Raw genomic sequence first — 18,860 nt, 5'->3', positions numbered from 1 at the left:
TATTCTTGCCTTGAGAACTCCATGATTTAATAATAATAAACAAAAGACTGTAACTGGTAGCACCATCACTGTTTCTCTACAGCACAACCACATGTTCATGGATCCTAGGACATCAAAGGCATGTTACTATTAAGTATGGAAAATGAAGATGGAAACTGACTTTGTGGATTAAGAATTTATAGGCCTAGGGTTACCTTCTAAGCTAGGTAAAACCTATCTCCAAAGACTAAATACCAAAAGAGGAGAAACAGAAAACGTGCTGAGGCATCTTTATATTTTTATGTTAGTTCAGTTCAGTCGCTCAGTCATGTCTGACTCTTTGCAACCCCATGGACTGCAGCATGCCAGGCCTCCCTGTCCATCACCAACTCCTGGAGCTTACTCAAACTCATGTCCATCGAGTTGGTGATACCATCTAACCATCTCATTCTCTGTCATCCCCTTCTCCTCCCACCTTCAATCTTTCCCAGCATCAGGGTCTTTTCCAATGAGTCAGTTCTTCACATCAGGTGGCCAAGGTACTGGTGATTCAGATTCAGCATCAGTCCTTCCAATGAATATTCAGGACTGATTTCCTTTAGGATGGACTGGTTGGATTTCCTTGCAGTACAAGGGACTCTCAAGAGTCTTCTCCAACACCACGCTTCAAAAACCATCAATTTTTTAGCACTCAGCTTTCTTTATAGTCCAATTCTCACATCCATACAAGACTACTGGAAAAACCATAGCTTTGACTAGGTGGACCTTGGTTGGCAAAGTAATATCTCTGCTTTTTAGTATGCTGTCTAGGTTGGTCATAGCTTTTCTTCCAAGGAGGAAGCGTCTTTTCATTTCATAGCTGCAGTCACCATCTGCAGTGATTTTGGAGCCCCCCAAAATAAAGTCTGTCACTGTTTCCATTGTTTCCCCATCTATTTGCCATGAAGTGTTAGGACCGGATGCCATGATCTTAGTTTTCTGAATGTTGAGTTTTGAGCCAACTTTTTCACTCTCCTCTTTCACTTTCATTAAGAGGCTCTTTAGTTCTTTGCTTTCTGCCAAAAGGGTGGTGTCATCTGCATATCTGGTTACCGGTATTTCTCCCAACAATCTTGATTCCAGCTTGAGTTGGAATCAATAATTTTATGTTAATTATTCTCCAAAAATATAACCAGTATGTCTGTTATCATTCAGCAATTCCAGATATTGTTTTCTGTACAACAAAGCAAAATAAAGCTGTTTGAAGATTCATGGGTAAATATTATTCTTATTCTGTAAAAGAGGAGTCGGAACATCTTGTAGTTTGCTATTATTGAGAAGGCAAGATGAATTTCTTTCACAAGCTTTGTTATTATGGTAAAGACATGAAATTAACCATCATAACTGCCTATTAGAGTAATAAATACCATAAATTGCTGCTATAGTACTTAAAATATACAGTAAGAGAAGTGTGTTCTGACATAGAAAAAAATCTGATGGAAAATAGGTATGACTAAAAATCAAATTCTACTCAAACTCTGTAACAAAAACAACCCTCAACTTTTTAGCAAGAAAACTCCCAAGAAATTGCTTTGTGGAGTACTGAGACCTTTGTCATTTTATCATGAATGTACCAGTTATTCAGTGGCTAGGGGGTAGGGGAAGAGGATGAAAGGGTAGGATAAAGTTTTAACGTCTATCTGAAGATGACTACAAGTACTTCTGGTACATAATATCTGGTAAGCCTAAACGTGCACCTTTGTAAAATTCTCATATTTTCTTTGTGAAAATGTTAATTCTCTACTAAAATCTTACACATAATTTAATTTATACATGCTGTTCTTTTTTTGTAACAGCATCTTTCCTTGTTGACTACATACTGTTCTGGTGTTTCACAGTGTATTGTCTTCTCTGTGTTATGAAAAACCACGGAGATAAAACCTATCAATCAAGAAGGGTGACTTTCACCATGGAAGTGGTGTCTTAGGCCCCTTACCTTGGGGACCTCCCACTGTGTGTTGTGTACAGCAAGCTTCTGAGTTGAATTTCTTGTTACTTTAACTTAGTGACTGCCAATCAGTGCTGCTGCCTTTGAGTAACCATAGCCAGGGACCACTGCTGCTCAGAGGATTTTGATATTTGAGGCACTCCACTATGTGACACAGATGTTTTAGCTGTTACCATAAATGAGGATGAACACTGAGCCATTTCTCTTTTCTTCTCCTCCCACCCCAACACCATACTGTGAGAACATAGTTTTAAGAAAATATTTTCTTTCACACCATAAGGTAGTTCCTAGGTTTTTAATTGACTTTATACACAGCTGATGACTAGGGTGCTCAGAATACAGTTTACTGGAAGAAAATGAAAACTGCCTATGACATAAGGAGACCTAGGTTTGCCTACTGACTCTTCATGCATAAACTGTAGACTTTAGATAAGACTTTCTCTCATGACTATGTTTTATACTACATAAAATGAAGATAATAATCCATATTTATACTACAGGGTTCTCTCACAACTCAAGTAAGATAATGGAGAAATATAGATACTTGTTAATACCAAAATAATTATATATTCATAAGAATCATAAAAACTAAACCCTACTTAAATACTAAATCTCTATATGGTAAATGGAATTTCAATGCCACATACAATGGACACTGCTGATGGTCTACTGAGAAATGATTCACACAAGTCTGTTCTCATCCCCTCCACCATTTGTAAGACTATGAATTTTTCCATATCATACAAGCAAAAGAAGGATTCCTCTAACACATCTATAAATAATTTCTTCATCCAACATCAAAGAATACTAAAAGAAGTTGACCTCAATTTAATTTTTCATCTATACTGTATGGTTTCCCAGCTGTGTTCTTTGTTTTTGTGGCTCCTTCATTAATGAGGCCAATGACATGTCTTTTTGATATTTTCCTCTGCTGTCCCTTTGTATGACACATTGAGCTATGTTTGTGAGAACCTTCGCCAAAGCCAGTAAAAACTTCATTGTACACGGCCAGGAGAAAAAAAAAGAGCACACAGTAGCATCTTTTTTTTCCCCTCACTAACAGAGTCAGCAATTAACAAGTATAATCAGACAAACTAAAGCTTAGAGTGTCAAGGATAGATTCTTTGCGATTCAGGATGTTAAGGATGTTTTCAAAGTGCTCACACAAATGCTGCTATTACAAGCTGCCATGTGTTTGTAAAAGTAGCGTTTTTGGAAGTGCTTCTCTTATCTCATCTCCGGGTTGGAAACCTCTCCATCTTTGCAGATTACACTAACAAGCCGTATCCTTTAGCAAGAACTCTATTAACTCCCTGACTATTTAAACAGACACTTGCTGAGGCATCTTTTAAAGCAAGCACTTACTGATAATGATTTGATGACTATTCTAAAAAGGAAGAAGGGAAACAAGGAGTATGTTGCCCTGTCTCAGTGCCACTCTCTTCACTACAGGGCCATGATGAAAACCAAGAATCATAGCATTCTCCAAATCCACTTGAAGCTTGAAAGAAAGTGAAAATCAAACCATGATTCCAGTTACTCTGGAAGGTTCTGTTGATAGTTGATGCTGGAGTTAGGACCTGGCATAGATTAGTTCTAGAACTTTGACCATTTAAAAAAAATGTATTCAGGTTTTAAAAATTTCAAAGCTATCAGAGATAGGTATCTTTTGTGAAGGTGGGGACAGAACCAGAATCTCTGAGGGAGTGCTGGAGAAAACACACAAAAGCTGACTCATCAAGGTTCAGGAAGATATTTTCCATCTATAATCCTTGGGGCTGCCTACCAGGGCCCAGACTGGTGTGGGGTGAGAAAGATGCCTGGAACACAAACATAAGGAAGCACTCTATCTCTAACACGCCCTAGTCCCAGTCTTCCTGCCTACAGAGGCATCTGATCAAATAACTTCATTTTAACTACTGAATGACAGAACCAATGGAGATCTACGTCTTCAACAAGGACAGCAATGAGCAGAGACCTCTGCATTCTTCCATTACGCATTAGGATTTTCAACATGCTTTCATATATATTCTCACATTATGCCAGCCACAACCTTCTGAGGCTCACAATGTACTATGTTATTAATCCCACCACAGAGATGAACAGTCAAAGGCTTTGGTGTAGTCAATAAAGCCGAAGTAGATGTTTTTCTGGAACTCTCTTGCTTGGCAATTTGATCTCTGGTTCTTCTGCCTTTTCTAAATCCAGCTTGCACATCTGGAAGTTCATGGTTTACATACTGTTGAAGCCTGGCTTGGAGTATTTTGAGCATTACTTTGCTAGTGTGTGCAATGGTGCGGTAGTTTAAACATTGTTTGGCATTGCCCTTCTTTGGGATTGGAATGAAAACTGACTTTTTTCCAGTCCTGTGGCCTATGCTACATTTTCCAAATTTGCTGGCATATTGAGTGCAGCATTTTCACAGCATCATCTTTTAGGATTTGAAATAGCTCAAGTGCAATTCCATCACCTCCACTAGCTTTGTTTGTAGTGATGTTTCCTAAGGCCCACTTGACTTCGCATTCCAGGATGTCTGGCTCTAGGTGAGTGATCACACTTTTGTGGTTATCTGAGTCATTAAGATGTTTTTTGTATAGTTCTTCTGTGTATTCCTGCCACCTCTTCTTAATATCTTCAGCTTCTGTTAGGTCCATACCATTTCTGTTCTTTATTGTGCCCATCTTTGCATGAAATGTTCCCTTGGTATCTCTAATTTTCTTGAAGAGATCCCTAGTTTTCCCATTCTATTGTTTTCCTCTATTTCTTTGCATTGATCACTGATGAATGCATTTTTATCTCTCCTTTCTATTCTTTGGAACTCTGCATTCAGATGGGTATATCTTTCTTTTTCTCCTTTGCTTTTAGCTTCTCTTCTTTTCTCAGCTATTTGTAAGGCCTCCTCAGTCAACCATTCTTTTTCTTGGGGATGGTCTTGATTACTGTCTCCTGTACAATGTCACAAACCTCTGTCCTTAGTTCTTCAGGCACTCTATCACATCTAATCCCGTGAATCTATCTATCACTTCTACTGTATAAGCATAAGGGATTTGACTTAAGTCATACCTGAATGATCTAGTGGTTTTCCCTACTTTCTTCAATTTAAGTCTGAATTTTGCAATAAGGAGTTCATGATCTGAGACACAGTCAGCTCCTGGTCTTGTTTTTGCTGACTGTACCAGACCACCTTACCTGCCTCCTGAGAAATCTGTATGCAGGTCAAGAAGCAACAGTTAGAACTGGACATGGAACAACACTGGTTCCAAATTGGGAAAGGAGTACATTAAGGCTGTATACTGTCACTCTGCTTATTTAACTTATATGCAGAGTACATCATGCAAAATGCCAGGCTGGATGAAACACAAGCTGGAATCAAGACTGCCGGGTGAAATATCAATAACCTCAGATATGCAGATGACACCACCCTTATGGCAGAAAGCGAAGAAGAACTAAAGAGCCTCTTGATGAAAGTGAAAGAAGAGAGTGAAAAAGCTGGCTTAAAACTCAACATTCAGAAAACTAAGATCATGGCATCTGGTCCCATCACTTCATGGCAAATAGATGAGGAAACAATGGAAACAGTGAGAGACTTTACTTTGGGGGGTTCCAAAATCACTGCAGATGGTGATTGCAGCCATGAAATGAGAAGATGCTTCCTCCTTGGAGGAAAAGCTATGACCAACCTAGACAGCATACTAAAAAGCAGAGATATTACTTTGCCAACCAAAGTCCACCTAGTCAAAGTTATGGTTTTTCCAGTAGTCATGTATGGATGTGAGAGTTGGACTATAAAGAAAGCTGAGTGCCAAAGAATTGATGCTTTTGAACTGTGGTGTTGGAGAAGACTCTTGAGAGTCCCTTGGACTGTGAGGAGATCCAACCAGTCTATCCTAAAGGAAACCAGTTCTGAATATTCATCGGAAGGACTGATGCTGAAGCTGAAACTCCAATAGTTTGGCCACCTGATGTGAAGAACTGACTCATTGGAAAAGATCCTGATGCTGGGAAAGATTGAAGGTGGGAGAAGAAGGGGACAACAGAGGATGAGGTGGTTGGATGGCATCATCAAGTCGATGGGCATGAGTTTGAGTAAGCTCCAGGAGTTGGTGATGGACAGGGAAGCCTGGTGCGCTGCAACACTCTGTGCTGGGGTCACAGAGTTGGACACGACTGAGCAACTGAACTGAACTGAACAGAGATGAATAGACAAGTTTAGAGCAATGACAGGATTTGATCAAAACAGTAGAGGTAGAACTCGAATTCAGGACTCTGACTCTCTGCCAAGTACTCTTCTCATTATACTACCCAACACCAACTCTTCCTTTGAGGTCCTTTATAACATCAGATTTCATGACCTATGTTGATTAGAATTTATCATCAGGTCACTGCAGTGGCTGGTTAACAAAGAAATAAACTTAAATTTGTCTGTTGTCAACTGCCCATATAACAGCCTTATGAGAAATGAAAAATGGACAAAAAGAATTGATCTAATGGGTCTTATTTCCAGTCTTTAACACTTTACAGGCAACCAAAGCCATTTAAGTCAACCTCACAGGTGATTTTTCCCCTATTATCATTAGTTGCATAGTACAATCATATTGTTGTTTATGTTATTATCATTAAGGCCTTAGAAATCATTAGCAGCATATGAGTAACTTTGCTAAGAGTTGTAAAGAAGCAGAGATTAGGGCAGGTTTATATAATATCAAGTTTGAGCCTTCTCTCCCTGTACTAAGAGATGTTCAGAAAAGAGCAGGGGTGGGGGGGGCGGGCAGTGCGGGGGAGGAAGACACTTTCCAGTGAGCAACCTGTCTCTGCACAGCACTGCTTCAGACAAAACCTTTCTAACACTAACCAGAAACACAATTTAGTTGTCCACAAAAGAAAAAAAAAACTTTGAGTTGCAAATCTAATTTCCTGTATATAGTGGATTACTGTAGAGAGAATCTAAATTATTTAAAAGTGAAGAGAGACTTACTTCTCCCCATGTTTTCCTGTGGTCTCTGGTAGATCCTTGGATGATGAGTCCCTCTGCAAAAGACAGCACACACACAGTCAGATTCAAGTTCCATTAAAACTGATGTTGTCAACATGAGCATTTCATTTCAGTGCTTTCCAATCTTTCCCCCTAATATAAATAAAGCTGATATCTAACCTCAGAAGATGGAAACACAGTATTCTGGAACACATGGGCTCCATATCAGTTGGCTATGACCTTGTTCATCTGGCATTAGTTTCTGCCCTTGCCAAATAAAAGTCATCAAATTGGTCACATGCTTCTTTCATGGGAAAGCAGGGATATCAACAAAAAAAAAGGTGGACAAAAATGCCAAAAGGCTCAATTTTAATAACAAGGCTAGCGTGTTATTAGCCTGTCTATCCCTGGTTTCTCTTCAGTGTCACTCTGTGACAAATCCAATACCCTTTACAGTGTAACATTTTCCTGAATGGTGTCAAACAGCAGTACCTCTAATCAAATTATCCCTCTGGCAAAGCAGCCCACAGAGTTACTACCAGTAAACAGCATGAATCAATAATAACTATGAGCTACTGACAACAGAAACTTTGGAGGAGAAAAATACATACTGCAAATGCAGGTATGCATGGAGGAGCAGCAATTCTGCTTCTTTAGGAAAATACACACACACAGAAGCTAATTTATACCACAATGGCTTCATTTTCTTACAGGGTTCAATCACAAAACTACCACACATTTACTGTTCTCTTGTCAAATTCCCAATATGGAGCTAAGCACCAGAGAGGCACAATTCTAAGACGTAATTTATCACTATGTTAAGGAATATATAACCTGCTTAAGTCAAACATATAGAGGAGAGTAATGTCAAAACCAGGGAGCTGGAACAGTAACCCTGGGCAACAGGAGAACCCAGCCTATGGGACTGCTAGAGAAGCAGAGCCGAGCCTACACTCCCAACCTACTCCTACACCCTACCAACAAACACAGGAGCCTAGCCTTACAACCATGATAAGCTGAGGAGCCCAGCCTATGGCCCGGCTCACTTGCTGGGAACAGCCTGTGGTCTTGCCCATGCAGGAAGCCCAGCTAGTAATCTTGTCCAATGAAGAAGGGTAGCTTGCAGTCCCACCCAACAAGGAAGCTCAGCAGCATGCAGCCTTGTTCAACTTCATGGCAGTGTCTGTGGCCCCACCTAATCCTGAAGCACAACCTGAAGCCATGTGAAAACACTCTGTCCTGCCTGGGGCCCTGCTTAAACATAAAATCCAGCCAGCAGTACCACTGGGTTGTGGAGTGCAGTCTGAGATCCCACACAACAAGGCGTGACTGCTGAACCAACCCATAGTCCTGCTCAATCATGGAATTGAACTGGTGGCACCACCCTACCAACAAACACAGTCTGGGACCTTACCCAACTGGAGGTGATATCAGAACTCAGATAGTGGTCCCATCTCACTGCTGAGCAAAACTGGTAGCTCCACCCAAACAGGGAGATGGTCACCTAGTAGTTCTGCTTGAACTTGGAGCCCAGCCAATAGGCCTACCCAACAGTGGAGCCCAGTCAGTGGCATTTCCCCCAACCTCAGAGCATAGGCAATGGCCTCACCCAATGAGACTCCAAGTGCAAGCCCTGCTGACTGTGGAAGCTATCAGCTGACCCGCAGCTGAAAGCTAGCATGAGTGGTGAAGGTCTTTCTCTACAGAAGTGAACCTGTAAAGTGTGGAGGAGGAGATTGCTTAAACAAATGCACAGACACCAACGCAAGGAATCATGAAACAAACAGTTAAACATGACATCACCAAAAGAAACTAAAAGTTACAACAACTGACTCTAATGAAACAGAGGTCTATAAGCTGTCTGAAAAAGAATTCATAAAAAATCTCTTAAAGAACTTTCAGTGAACTACAAGAACACATTGACAACTAAAGAAAATCAGGACAATAGTACATGAACAAAACAAAAAGTTAAAGAAGTAAAGAGAAACCATAAAAAATAAAAAAAAAAAACAGGATCTTTTGGGGGTTGATGGAAGTGTCCACTGTTTGTTTTTTTTTAACTTTTTATTTTATATTGGGGTATAGCCAATTAACAAACAATGTTGTGATAGTTTCAATGAACAGCAAAGGAACACAGCCATACATACACATGTATCCATTCTTCCACAAACTCCCCTCCCATCCAGGCTGCCACATAACATTGAGGAGAGTTCCATATCCTATACAGTAGGTCCTGGTTGGTTATCCATTTTAAATCTAGTAATGTGTACATGTCCATCCCAAACTCCTTAACTGTCCCTCCATCCTTTCCTTCCCCCAACCATAAGTTTGTTCTCTAAGTCTGTGAGTCTCTTTCTGAAAAACAGAAATCTTAGAGCTGAGGAATACAATAGCTGAAGAATTCAATAGAATAAAATGGTAATATCTAGCAATAATTACTTTAAATGTAAATGGGTTAAATTCTCCAATCAAAAACAGCATGGCTGAGTAGATAAAAAATAAGATTTCAATGATATGCTGTCTACAAGAGATTTACTTTACTTTTAAGGACACATATAAAATGAAGTGAAGGGATGGAAATAGATATTCCAAGCAAGTAGAAACCAAAAGAAAGCAGGGATAACTATACTTAGATCAGACAAGGTAGACTTTAAGCTAAATATGGTCATGAGAGACAAAGAAAGCCATTATATAAAGAAAAATGAGTCAATTTCATCAAGAAGATATAACAACTGTAAATGCTTATGCACCCAATGTTAGATGCACTTAAATATATAAAGCAAGTACTACTACAAATAAAATGAGAAACAAACAGCAATACAGTAACATGTGCTGACTTTAATACCCCACTCTCAACAATGGATGCATCATCCAAATAGAGAATCAATCAGGAAACAGTGGATTTTAACTACACTACAGACTAAATAGATCAGACAGACAGAGAGCATTCCATCCAACAGTAGCAGAATACACATTTTTCTCAAGAATAAACTTTTTCTAGGATTGATCATATGGTAGGCCAAAAAATAAGTTTCAACAAATTCAAGAAGGCAGAAATTATATCAAGCATCTTTTACAAATACAATGTTATGAAGTTAGTAATCAATAACTAGAGGAAAGCAAGAAAAAATTTAAGTACATGGAAATTAAACAACATCTCCTGACCAACCAATGGATCAAAGAAAAGAAATCAAAAGGTAAATAAAACAAATCTTGAGACATACAAAAACTGAAATACAATACAAGAAAACCCATCATATGCAACCAAAGTAGTTCTAAAAAGTTTATAGTGGTAAATTTATAAAAGAAAAAAAGATCTCAAAAGAACAACCGAACTTTAGCCATAAAGAAATTAGTAAAGGAAGAACAAACTAAGCCCAGAATTAGTAGAGGAATTAAATACTAAATATTAGAGCAGAAAGAAATAAAGAATAGGAAAGCAACAGAAAAGATTAACAAAACAAAACTGACAAAATTTTAGCTAGACCAATGAAAAAAATGAAGATCCAAATAAATACAAATGATCATGAGACTACTATGAACAATTACCCACCAACAAATTAAACAACCTAGAAGTACTAGCATAAAAAAAAAGACAAATAGACTGAAAAAACAGAATCCTGAGTCCAGAAATAAATCCAAGCATATAAAGTCAACTAATATTTGACAAGGGAGCCAAAAACACTCAATGGGGAAAAAACAGTCTCTTTAACAAATGATTCTGGGAAAACTAGATATTCACATTAAAAAAATTGAAAATGGACCTCCTCCCTTACACCATGGACAAAAATTAACTTTAAATGAACTAAAGACTTAAATGTAAGACTTGAACTCATAAAAAGTCCTAGAAGAAAACAAAGGGGAAAAAACAGGCAAAAAAAAAAATCACAAATTAAAGAGACTACATCAATCTAAGAAGCTTCTGTATAGAAAAGAAATGATCAACAAAATGAAAAGGCAACCAAAGGAATGGGAGAGTTTATCTGCAAACCACATATCCAACAAATGGTTAATATTCAAAATATACAATGAATTTCTACAACTCAACAGCAGAAAACAATCAAATTTTAAAATGGGCAATGGATCTAAATAAACATCTTTCAAAAGAAAATACACAAATGGCCAACAGGTACATGAAAAGGTGTTCAACATCACTAATCCTGAGAGAAATGCAAATCAAACCACAATGAGGGGTGGGGGAGTTGGTTCAAGAGGGAGGGGACATATGTATACTTATGGCTGATTCACGCTGTTATATGGCAGAAGACAACACAATATTGTAAAGCAATTATCCTCAAGTTAAAAATACATTACAAAAATACAATGGAACATCACACCTCACACCTGTTACTATGCCTACTTACAGAAAGATGAGAGATAACAAATGCTACTGAGAATATGGCGAAAAGGGAACCCTTGGACACTGCTAATGCAAATTTAACCTCATACAGCCACTGGAGAAAGGAGTATGAAAGTTCCTCAAGAAAATAAAAAACAGAAATAACATGTGATCCAGAAATTCCTCTTTGGGGTATATAGGCGAAGGAAAAGAAATCACTATCTTGAAGAGATTTCTGCACCACCATGTTCATTGCAGCATCATTTATAATATTTGAGACATGGAAATACCTAAATGTCTACCAACAGGTGAAGAGATAAAGAAATGCACGTGCAAGCACACACACAGGAATATTATTAGTCATAAGAAAGGGAATTCTAACATCTGTGACAACATGGATGAATCTTTGAAGCATTAGGCTAAGTGAAATAAGGCAGACCTCAAAAAACAAATACTGTATAATCTCACTTCTGTGTAGAATCTGAAAAAAAAAAAAACTTACAAAAATAGAGAGTAGAATGGTGGTGGCAAGGGGTGGGGGCAGGGGTGGTGGTAAGAATGGGTGAAGATGTTGACCAATTTTAAGACTTCCAATTTTAAGATGAGTAATTTCTGGGGATGTAATATACAGTATGATGATTACAGTTATCCATACTTACTGTATATTTGAAAAATGCTAAACAAGTAGACCTTAAAAATTCTCAATACATCACACAAAAAATTCTAACTATGTGAGGTGATGGATCAGCTAACTAACCTTTATTGTGGCTTTCATTTCACAATATATTTATGAATCAAATCATCACATTGTACAACTTTAACTTATACAATGTTATATATCAATTATATCTCAAATAACGCTGGGAAAGAAAGAAATTAAGCCTATATGAAATAGGGACACTCAGGGAATAAATACGTGACTGAAACCTGATAATGAGTTGTACAACACTGGAAAATTATTTCTATCTCAAGTTCCTTGCAAAAGGAAGGGGCAGAATTAGATGAATGTTTCCCAAGTTGATGTCCACAGGATGTTAAAAGGTGCATTATTCAAAAACAAGGCTCTTATCAAATAAATGGAAGAAATGCTATCTCAAGGTTAAATGGGTTTATTATAAAACTTTTCAGAGCCTTAAAAATGCTAATAAGCAATGTGACAGAAGTGTACTCTCTCCGTGTATTTGGCTATACAATCCTTTTCATAAGCAATCAGTATTTCTTAGGAGTTCTATTCTCATGAGTTCAGTTTGGGAACCCACAGAAGATAACTGCTAAAACCTCTTTTAGCTCTGAGATTTCATTACTATCTAACAAGGCATTAATTGTATGGAACAAAAGTAACAGTGAATCCAGAAAGAAGTCAAGGGGGTTGATTCGCACAGTATTTTGGAGCCAAAAGGAACTTGAGAAATCATCTAATGATTTTTCCTCACCCCACCTTTTACTTAAAGCAGCAGATCACACTCACAAAATCTTATGCAGAACACTAATATATAAAATGGGTTAGGGGCAAAGTCTTCAGGGTGAATTGACGTAGAGGGCTGTAGTCCCACTTACTGGGATTTCTCCTTGAGGGAGCCTAGAAACTTCATTGGAAAGTAGAGGTTAGTGAGCCCTGACCCTTCTGATTAGCTATTCTGAGAAGGCCTTGGGGAAAAGCTGAACTCTCCTACATATTCACAGGAAGGTCCTTCACCCTTCCCGGTATCAACTCAATTTTAAATCCTCCTTAAAGGACTCCTTTAAGTCGGACACATAAAATAAGCATTATGTAAAGAGAATCACAAACCTTTTCTCACTCTAGAAAAAACCACATGACAGTAAATACACTAAAATGCAACCCCTGTAGAGACGAGAAGCTATTCAAGTGTCAAGCCGGGGAGTCACGTGGCTACACTTGGATTTCAAGAAGTTCTGAGTGGCGGCAGTTTGGAAAAGAGGAGATTTGACAGGCAAGACTTCTTGTACTTTATTTCCTGTTTGTTCTTTAATATTTAATAGTCTTTTTGCAAAGAATCAAGCCTTTCTCAGTTGTGTTCGGGGAAGCACAAAAGGCTTTCAGGCCTAAGCCAGGACTTTCAAGAGGACTGGCCTCTCCAGAGGTCAACACGGTGGAGAGAACAGGTTTCAGAGGCAACTCTCTTCCAGGGGAAGATGAAACCAAGGAGGTAACCGTCAATTGACTCACCTAGTGTTCCAGCAATAAACTTCCAAAGACCCGAATTTTGTTTTAAAGAAGACAATTTCCTGACAGAGGTATGGAGTTTACCACCTACTGACAATAAACCCTGGATTCCCCCAGTCCCAGGTTACTACTCTGCTTCTCCTGTTGCCAGGGTTAAGCTAATTTCTTTTTTTCTTTTTTTAAAATTAATTTATTTTAATTGGAGGCTAATTACTTTAAAATATTGTATTGGTTTTGCCATACATCAATGCTAATATCTTAAAGTAACGACAACATACTTAAAAACAACAGTAAAGCAGCTTTTAGCCAGACATTAACAAATCTAAATAAAAATCACTGTTCCATGGGTTTACCCAGCCTGGTATTAAACATTCTCGACAAGCAGGTTCCACCTTCATTAGCAGTCACCCTACATTCCAGCCAAACCAGCCTCTACTCATCCCAAAAGTATGCTTTAAACTGTTCCAAATCTATGCCTCTGCTCTTCTCTGTATTATCCATACCTACTAAAATCCCATTCATCCCTCACTATTGGTAGCGAAGCCTTTCCTCATTCCACGAACAGGAAGTCATCTCTTTTCCTTTGAACTAAGACAATGTGGAACTTAGGTGCTATCTTGTACAGATGTGCACACCTTACAGTGTCCATCAGACTGCACTTTTCAGAGGGTAAGTAATTTGTCTTCTATGTCTGCGTCTAGGTTGTGCAGGACACCAGATCATTCCCAATGAGAGCTCTAGTGGCCAGACTTAGGGGAGGCTTTCATACCAAGTATGTTTAGGACACTCTTTTTGCCTAAGTTTTCCTTAGTATATAGATCTATGAATCATACTTCAGTCACTTACATACCACATTAGTTGATTTATTGATTTTTGCTAAATGCATTTATTGTCTTCACTTCAGATTTCCTTCAATGAAGTCATTTTTTTAAACTTCACCATTCACTTTAGCCTTATCCTGTAAAATACTATGTGAAATCATAAATTCAATGTTATCTTTTTCTAATGCATATAAAAATACATAACTGGTAAAGTTCAAAAACTTTTTCAAGGTTTGCTCTAGTCATTTTGTTTACTTTGTGGAATATTGTTCATTCCTATTTTCAGTCAATTAAAAAAATAATGGGGGTCTTTTACTTGCCAGGTGCTGTTCTACTCTTTAAAAGGGCAGTTGTTCTCAACTGAAGGTAATTTTCTCCCCAAGAGATGTTCGGCATTATCTACAGATATTTGAGAGGCTGGCGCAGTGGTAAAGAATTCGCCTGCCAATGCAGGAGACACAGGTTTGATCCCTGGGTTGGGAAGATCCCCTGGAGGAGGAAATAGCAACCCACAGCAGTATTCTTGCCTGAAAAATCCCATGGACAGAGGAGCCTCATGGGCTGCAGTCCTTGGGGCTGCAAAGAGTCAGACACAACTGAGCACACACACACGAAAGATATTTTTGCTTGTTAAAACTGGGGAGGGAAGCTACTAACATCTCAGGGGTAGAGGAAGCCAAGGATACTGCTAAACATTCCACAGTTTCCAGAACAGTCCCCCACAACACAGAATTATCTGATCCAAAATGTCAACAATATCCAAGTTAAGAAACCCTGCTTCAGAGAAACATGGCAAATGAAAGACACATTATCTGCTTTTCTGGAGCTTACAGTCCAGTAACAATGTTACAGATGCTACTACTTTCTTCCTGTACATTCAAGTAAGATTCATTAAGCCTACAGTTTTCAGGATTTCTTCTCTTGGTATTAATTTCTTATATCAGGCAGGCATTCTGGCACTGAGCAAATTTCCAGAACTGTGGCCTCTTAAATAATGGCAGGTTTCACACATTTCTGACAAGGGTTCCACCACCAGGTCAGAGTGTGAGCTTTGCCACCATGTGTCCCAGGTTTGAGACTGCTCTGCCAATTACTAGCTATGTGGCCTTGGGCAAGGGATTTAACCTCTCCAAGCCTCCGTTTTTTCAACCATAATGCAATTATTATTGGTAGCCCTAATTTCACAGACTTTGAGGGAAGATTAAATGAGAACAGTTCAATGTAACAACAAATAAACAGTGAACAGGACCTGTGAGGAGGGTAACAAAGATTTTCATTCCCCCAAATGTCTTGGTTCAGTGTAGTTCTGGTGGTCGATCTGGTTCAATACATTCAGTTCAGTTGCTCAGTTGTGTCCAACTCTTTGCGACCCCATGGACTGCAGCATGCCAGGCCTCCCTGTCCATCACCAACTCCAGGAGTTTACTCAGACTCATGTCCATTGAGTCGGTGATGCCATCCAGCCATTTCATCCTCTGTCGTCCCCTTCTCTTGCCCCCAATCCCTTCCAGCATCAGGGTCTTTCCCAATGAGTTAGTTCTTCATATCAGGTGGCCAAAGTACTGGAGTTTCAGCTTCAACAGCAGTCCTTCCAATGAATATTCAGGACTGATTTCCTTTAGGATGGACTGGCTGGATCTCCTTGCAGTCCAAGGGACTCTCAAGAGTCTTCTCCAACACCACAGTTCAAAAGCATCAATTCTTCGGTGCTCAGCTTTCTTTGTAGTCCAACTCTCACATCCACACATGACTACTGGAAAAACCATAGCCTTGACTAGACAGATCTTTGTTGGCAAAGTAATTATTAAGTGTAAATATTACTACTTAAGACAGAGAGTAGAATACTATATATTTAATGAGCTGAATTTTAAAAAATTTTGATTTTAAAGTTTTAGCATCAGTTGCATGTCCTATTTAAGTTTGGAATGTCTGCCCTCAGTTCTTTAAGAGCTTCCTTTGCCATTTTTGCTGTCCTTAAATGTGCTTGTGCCTCTTTTCCCAAGCTTCCAGTGACAATCAGAGCCTGAAAACTCCTAATCCTGGTAGCAATTCTTCTTTCAGCAATCCTCTGAGACTCGATTATTATTTCCGAAACACTGAAGGGTACATTTGAATTTGTAGAGAAGCACTTCGATGACGGTTTTATTTTTGAGCCACATGGCTCTCTCATGGCTGATTAGGTAGGTCCATCACTTCCCTGTCCTCTACTGTGGAGGACTCAGATACTTGCATTAATTTCTGGACATCCTGCTAAAGGCTGTGCCAGTCCTAGTCTCCTGTTCTTCCCCAAGCCCCAAAGTCCTTTCCATTTTGAAGAGTAAGTGGGCCTAAGGGTCCTGTGGCATACTCTAGAGTTGAGAGGAAATCCATTGTCTCTTCATGATGTCTCTTAAAGCCCCAACTCTCTTGAGCTGCTGAAGGGCCTTCTGTAAGAGGTGAGTTTACTCTACCGGGTTCCTCAGAGCTTCCCCTCTGCATCTTCTCCACTTCCACATACTCCAAATAATAAAGACTCTACTGGTATACGTTGTATATCTACAACAGTAAAGCCATTCCATATATATCATCTTATGAGTGCTCACAACAATAACTTTTGATAAGTGATAAAACTAACTTTCAAAGAAATTGACTCATGCATGTTCACATCATCAGTAAGGAGGAGAGTCCCAGGATTGCTGTTTTTAGTTCATCAACACATTTACATCAATTTGGTACACTTTCATACGTGTACAGCTCAAAGACTTCACAAACACACCTGCTCTAACTGGCATTCAGATTAAGATTTGGAACACACTCCACAGGATTTTAACTGAGGGGTTCCGACACCAAGCCCAGTGCTCTTTAAATCACAGCTGTAAATCATACACATAGGCATTCAACATATTTTTAGTTACTGCTTCTAAATGTCAGAATTTTGCTAAGCACTGCAGAGCTGATGGTAAATAAGACAGATTTGATCCCTGCCCTAATATAGCTTAGAGTCTATAGGGGGTCATAATAATTTATTTTTTAAAAGACCATACATAAAGGAGCTTAAGGTATTAGAGGAACTTTAAAAAGTTCAGTATGGCTTTGTTGCGGCAAGAAAGAGAGAAGAGGTTAGAGAAAGAAATAGTCAAATCATAGAAGGCTTCACTGCCTGAAAAAGAGTTTGGATTCTAAATGTTGTGGAAGAGTGCTAAACAATGCCCCTTCTTCATAAAGCAGCCTCTTCCCAAAGAGCTGGCTGAATTCTTCAATTGCTCCAACCTTTGGGTACTTACTCCACACCATTCACTTCACTAGGCCCATTAACCTCAATGTATAAATAAAATAACTGACATAAAGTTAGGATATATATTTTAATATGTACATATTAAGTACTAATAATTATAAAATTCTAAATCATGATATGAAATAATGTTAAAATGTATATGTGTATATTATAAATATTTATAAATGCTGTTCCTCCCAGTGATATACACAAAGCAGCAGCACGACCTTCTTTTCAATTCAACAAGTACTATGACTATGCAAATACATATTGTGTTTCTACCCTGTGCCTAGATGCTGGAAAGACAGCAGTAAATAAAAAAGATAAAAATCCCTGCCCTCAGGAAAGTTACAACCTAGATGGGTGGAAGCCTGTGCTTGTTTACTGAAACAAGCAAAATGTATAGTATGCTAAATTGTGACAAATAGCGGTGCACAGCAAGGATAAAAAAATAAGGCCTGAAAGGAGGATAAGGATTATTTAAATCTGTGTAAACAGGCAAGCATTTTTTGAATACTTGTTTTTTAGTAGTTTATCAATGTAGTTTATCAGTAACTGTTGGTTGTATACCAGGGGTCAGCAAACTTTTTCTGTAAAGGGCCAAAGTTTTTCTGTAAACTGTTTCTGTAAATGTTGAGCTTTGCAGGCCATATGGTCTCTGCTTAAACTATTCGACTTTGCTGTTGTAGCACGAAAGCAGCCACAGAAATGAAATTGTGTGCAGCTGTGTTCTTTTTTTAAAATATATTTATTTTAACTGGAGGCTAATTACTTGACAACATTGTACTGGTTTTGCCATACATCAACATGAATCTGCCATGGGTGTACACGTGTTCCCCATCCTGAACCCCCCTCCCACCTCGCTCCCCATCCCATCCCTCTGGGTCGTCCCAGTGCAGCAGCCCCGAGCATCCTGTATCATGCATCGAACCTGGACTAGCGATCTGTTTCACATACGATAATATATATGTTTCAATGCCATTCTCCCAAATCATCCCACCCTCTTCCTCTCCCACAGAGTCCCAAAGACTGTTCTATACATCTGTGTCTCTTTTGCTGTCTCTCATACCGGGTTATCGTTACCATCTTTCTAAATTCCATATATATGCATTAGTATACTGTATTGGTGTTTTTCTTTCTGGCTTACTTCACTCTGTATAATAGGTTCCAGTTTCATCCACCTCATTAGAACTGATTCAAATGTATTCTTTTTAATGGCAGAGTAATACTCCATTGTGTATATGTACCACAGCTTGCTTATCCATTCATCTGCTGATGGGCATCTAGGTTGCTTCCATGTCCTGGCTATTATAAACAGTGCTGC

General features: G+C 38.8%; 1 protein-coding gene across 20 annotated transcripts in view; it reads right to left on the bottom strand.

The window, feature by feature from the left end:
• PRRG1 (proline rich and Gla domain 1) overlaps positions 1 to 18,860 on the bottom strand; it is a 466,522-nt gene that overhangs the window by 83,436 nt on the left and 364,226 nt on the right. For all 20 annotated transcript variants that reach the window (XM_055565364.1, XM_055565379.1, XM_055565378.1 and 17 more), the window contains one exon: positions 6,942 to 6,994. In XM_055565364.1, coding sequence (XP_055421339.1) covers positions 6,942 to 6,994 — 53 coding nt within the window. The remainder of the gene's footprint in view (positions 1 to 6,941; positions 6,995 to 18,860) is intronic.

This window comes from Bubalus kerabau, chromosome X (genome assembly GCF_029407905.1).
Source record: "Bubalus kerabau isolate K-KA32 ecotype Philippines breed swamp buffalo chromosome X, PCC_UOA_SB_1v2, whole genome shotgun sequence".
Lineage (NCBI taxonomy): Eukaryota > Metazoa > Chordata > Mammalia > Artiodactyla > Bovidae > Bubalus > Bubalus kerabau.
The sequence above is the reverse complement of the archived record's forward strand: the minus strand, read 5'-3'. Positions and strand labels throughout refer to the sequence as shown.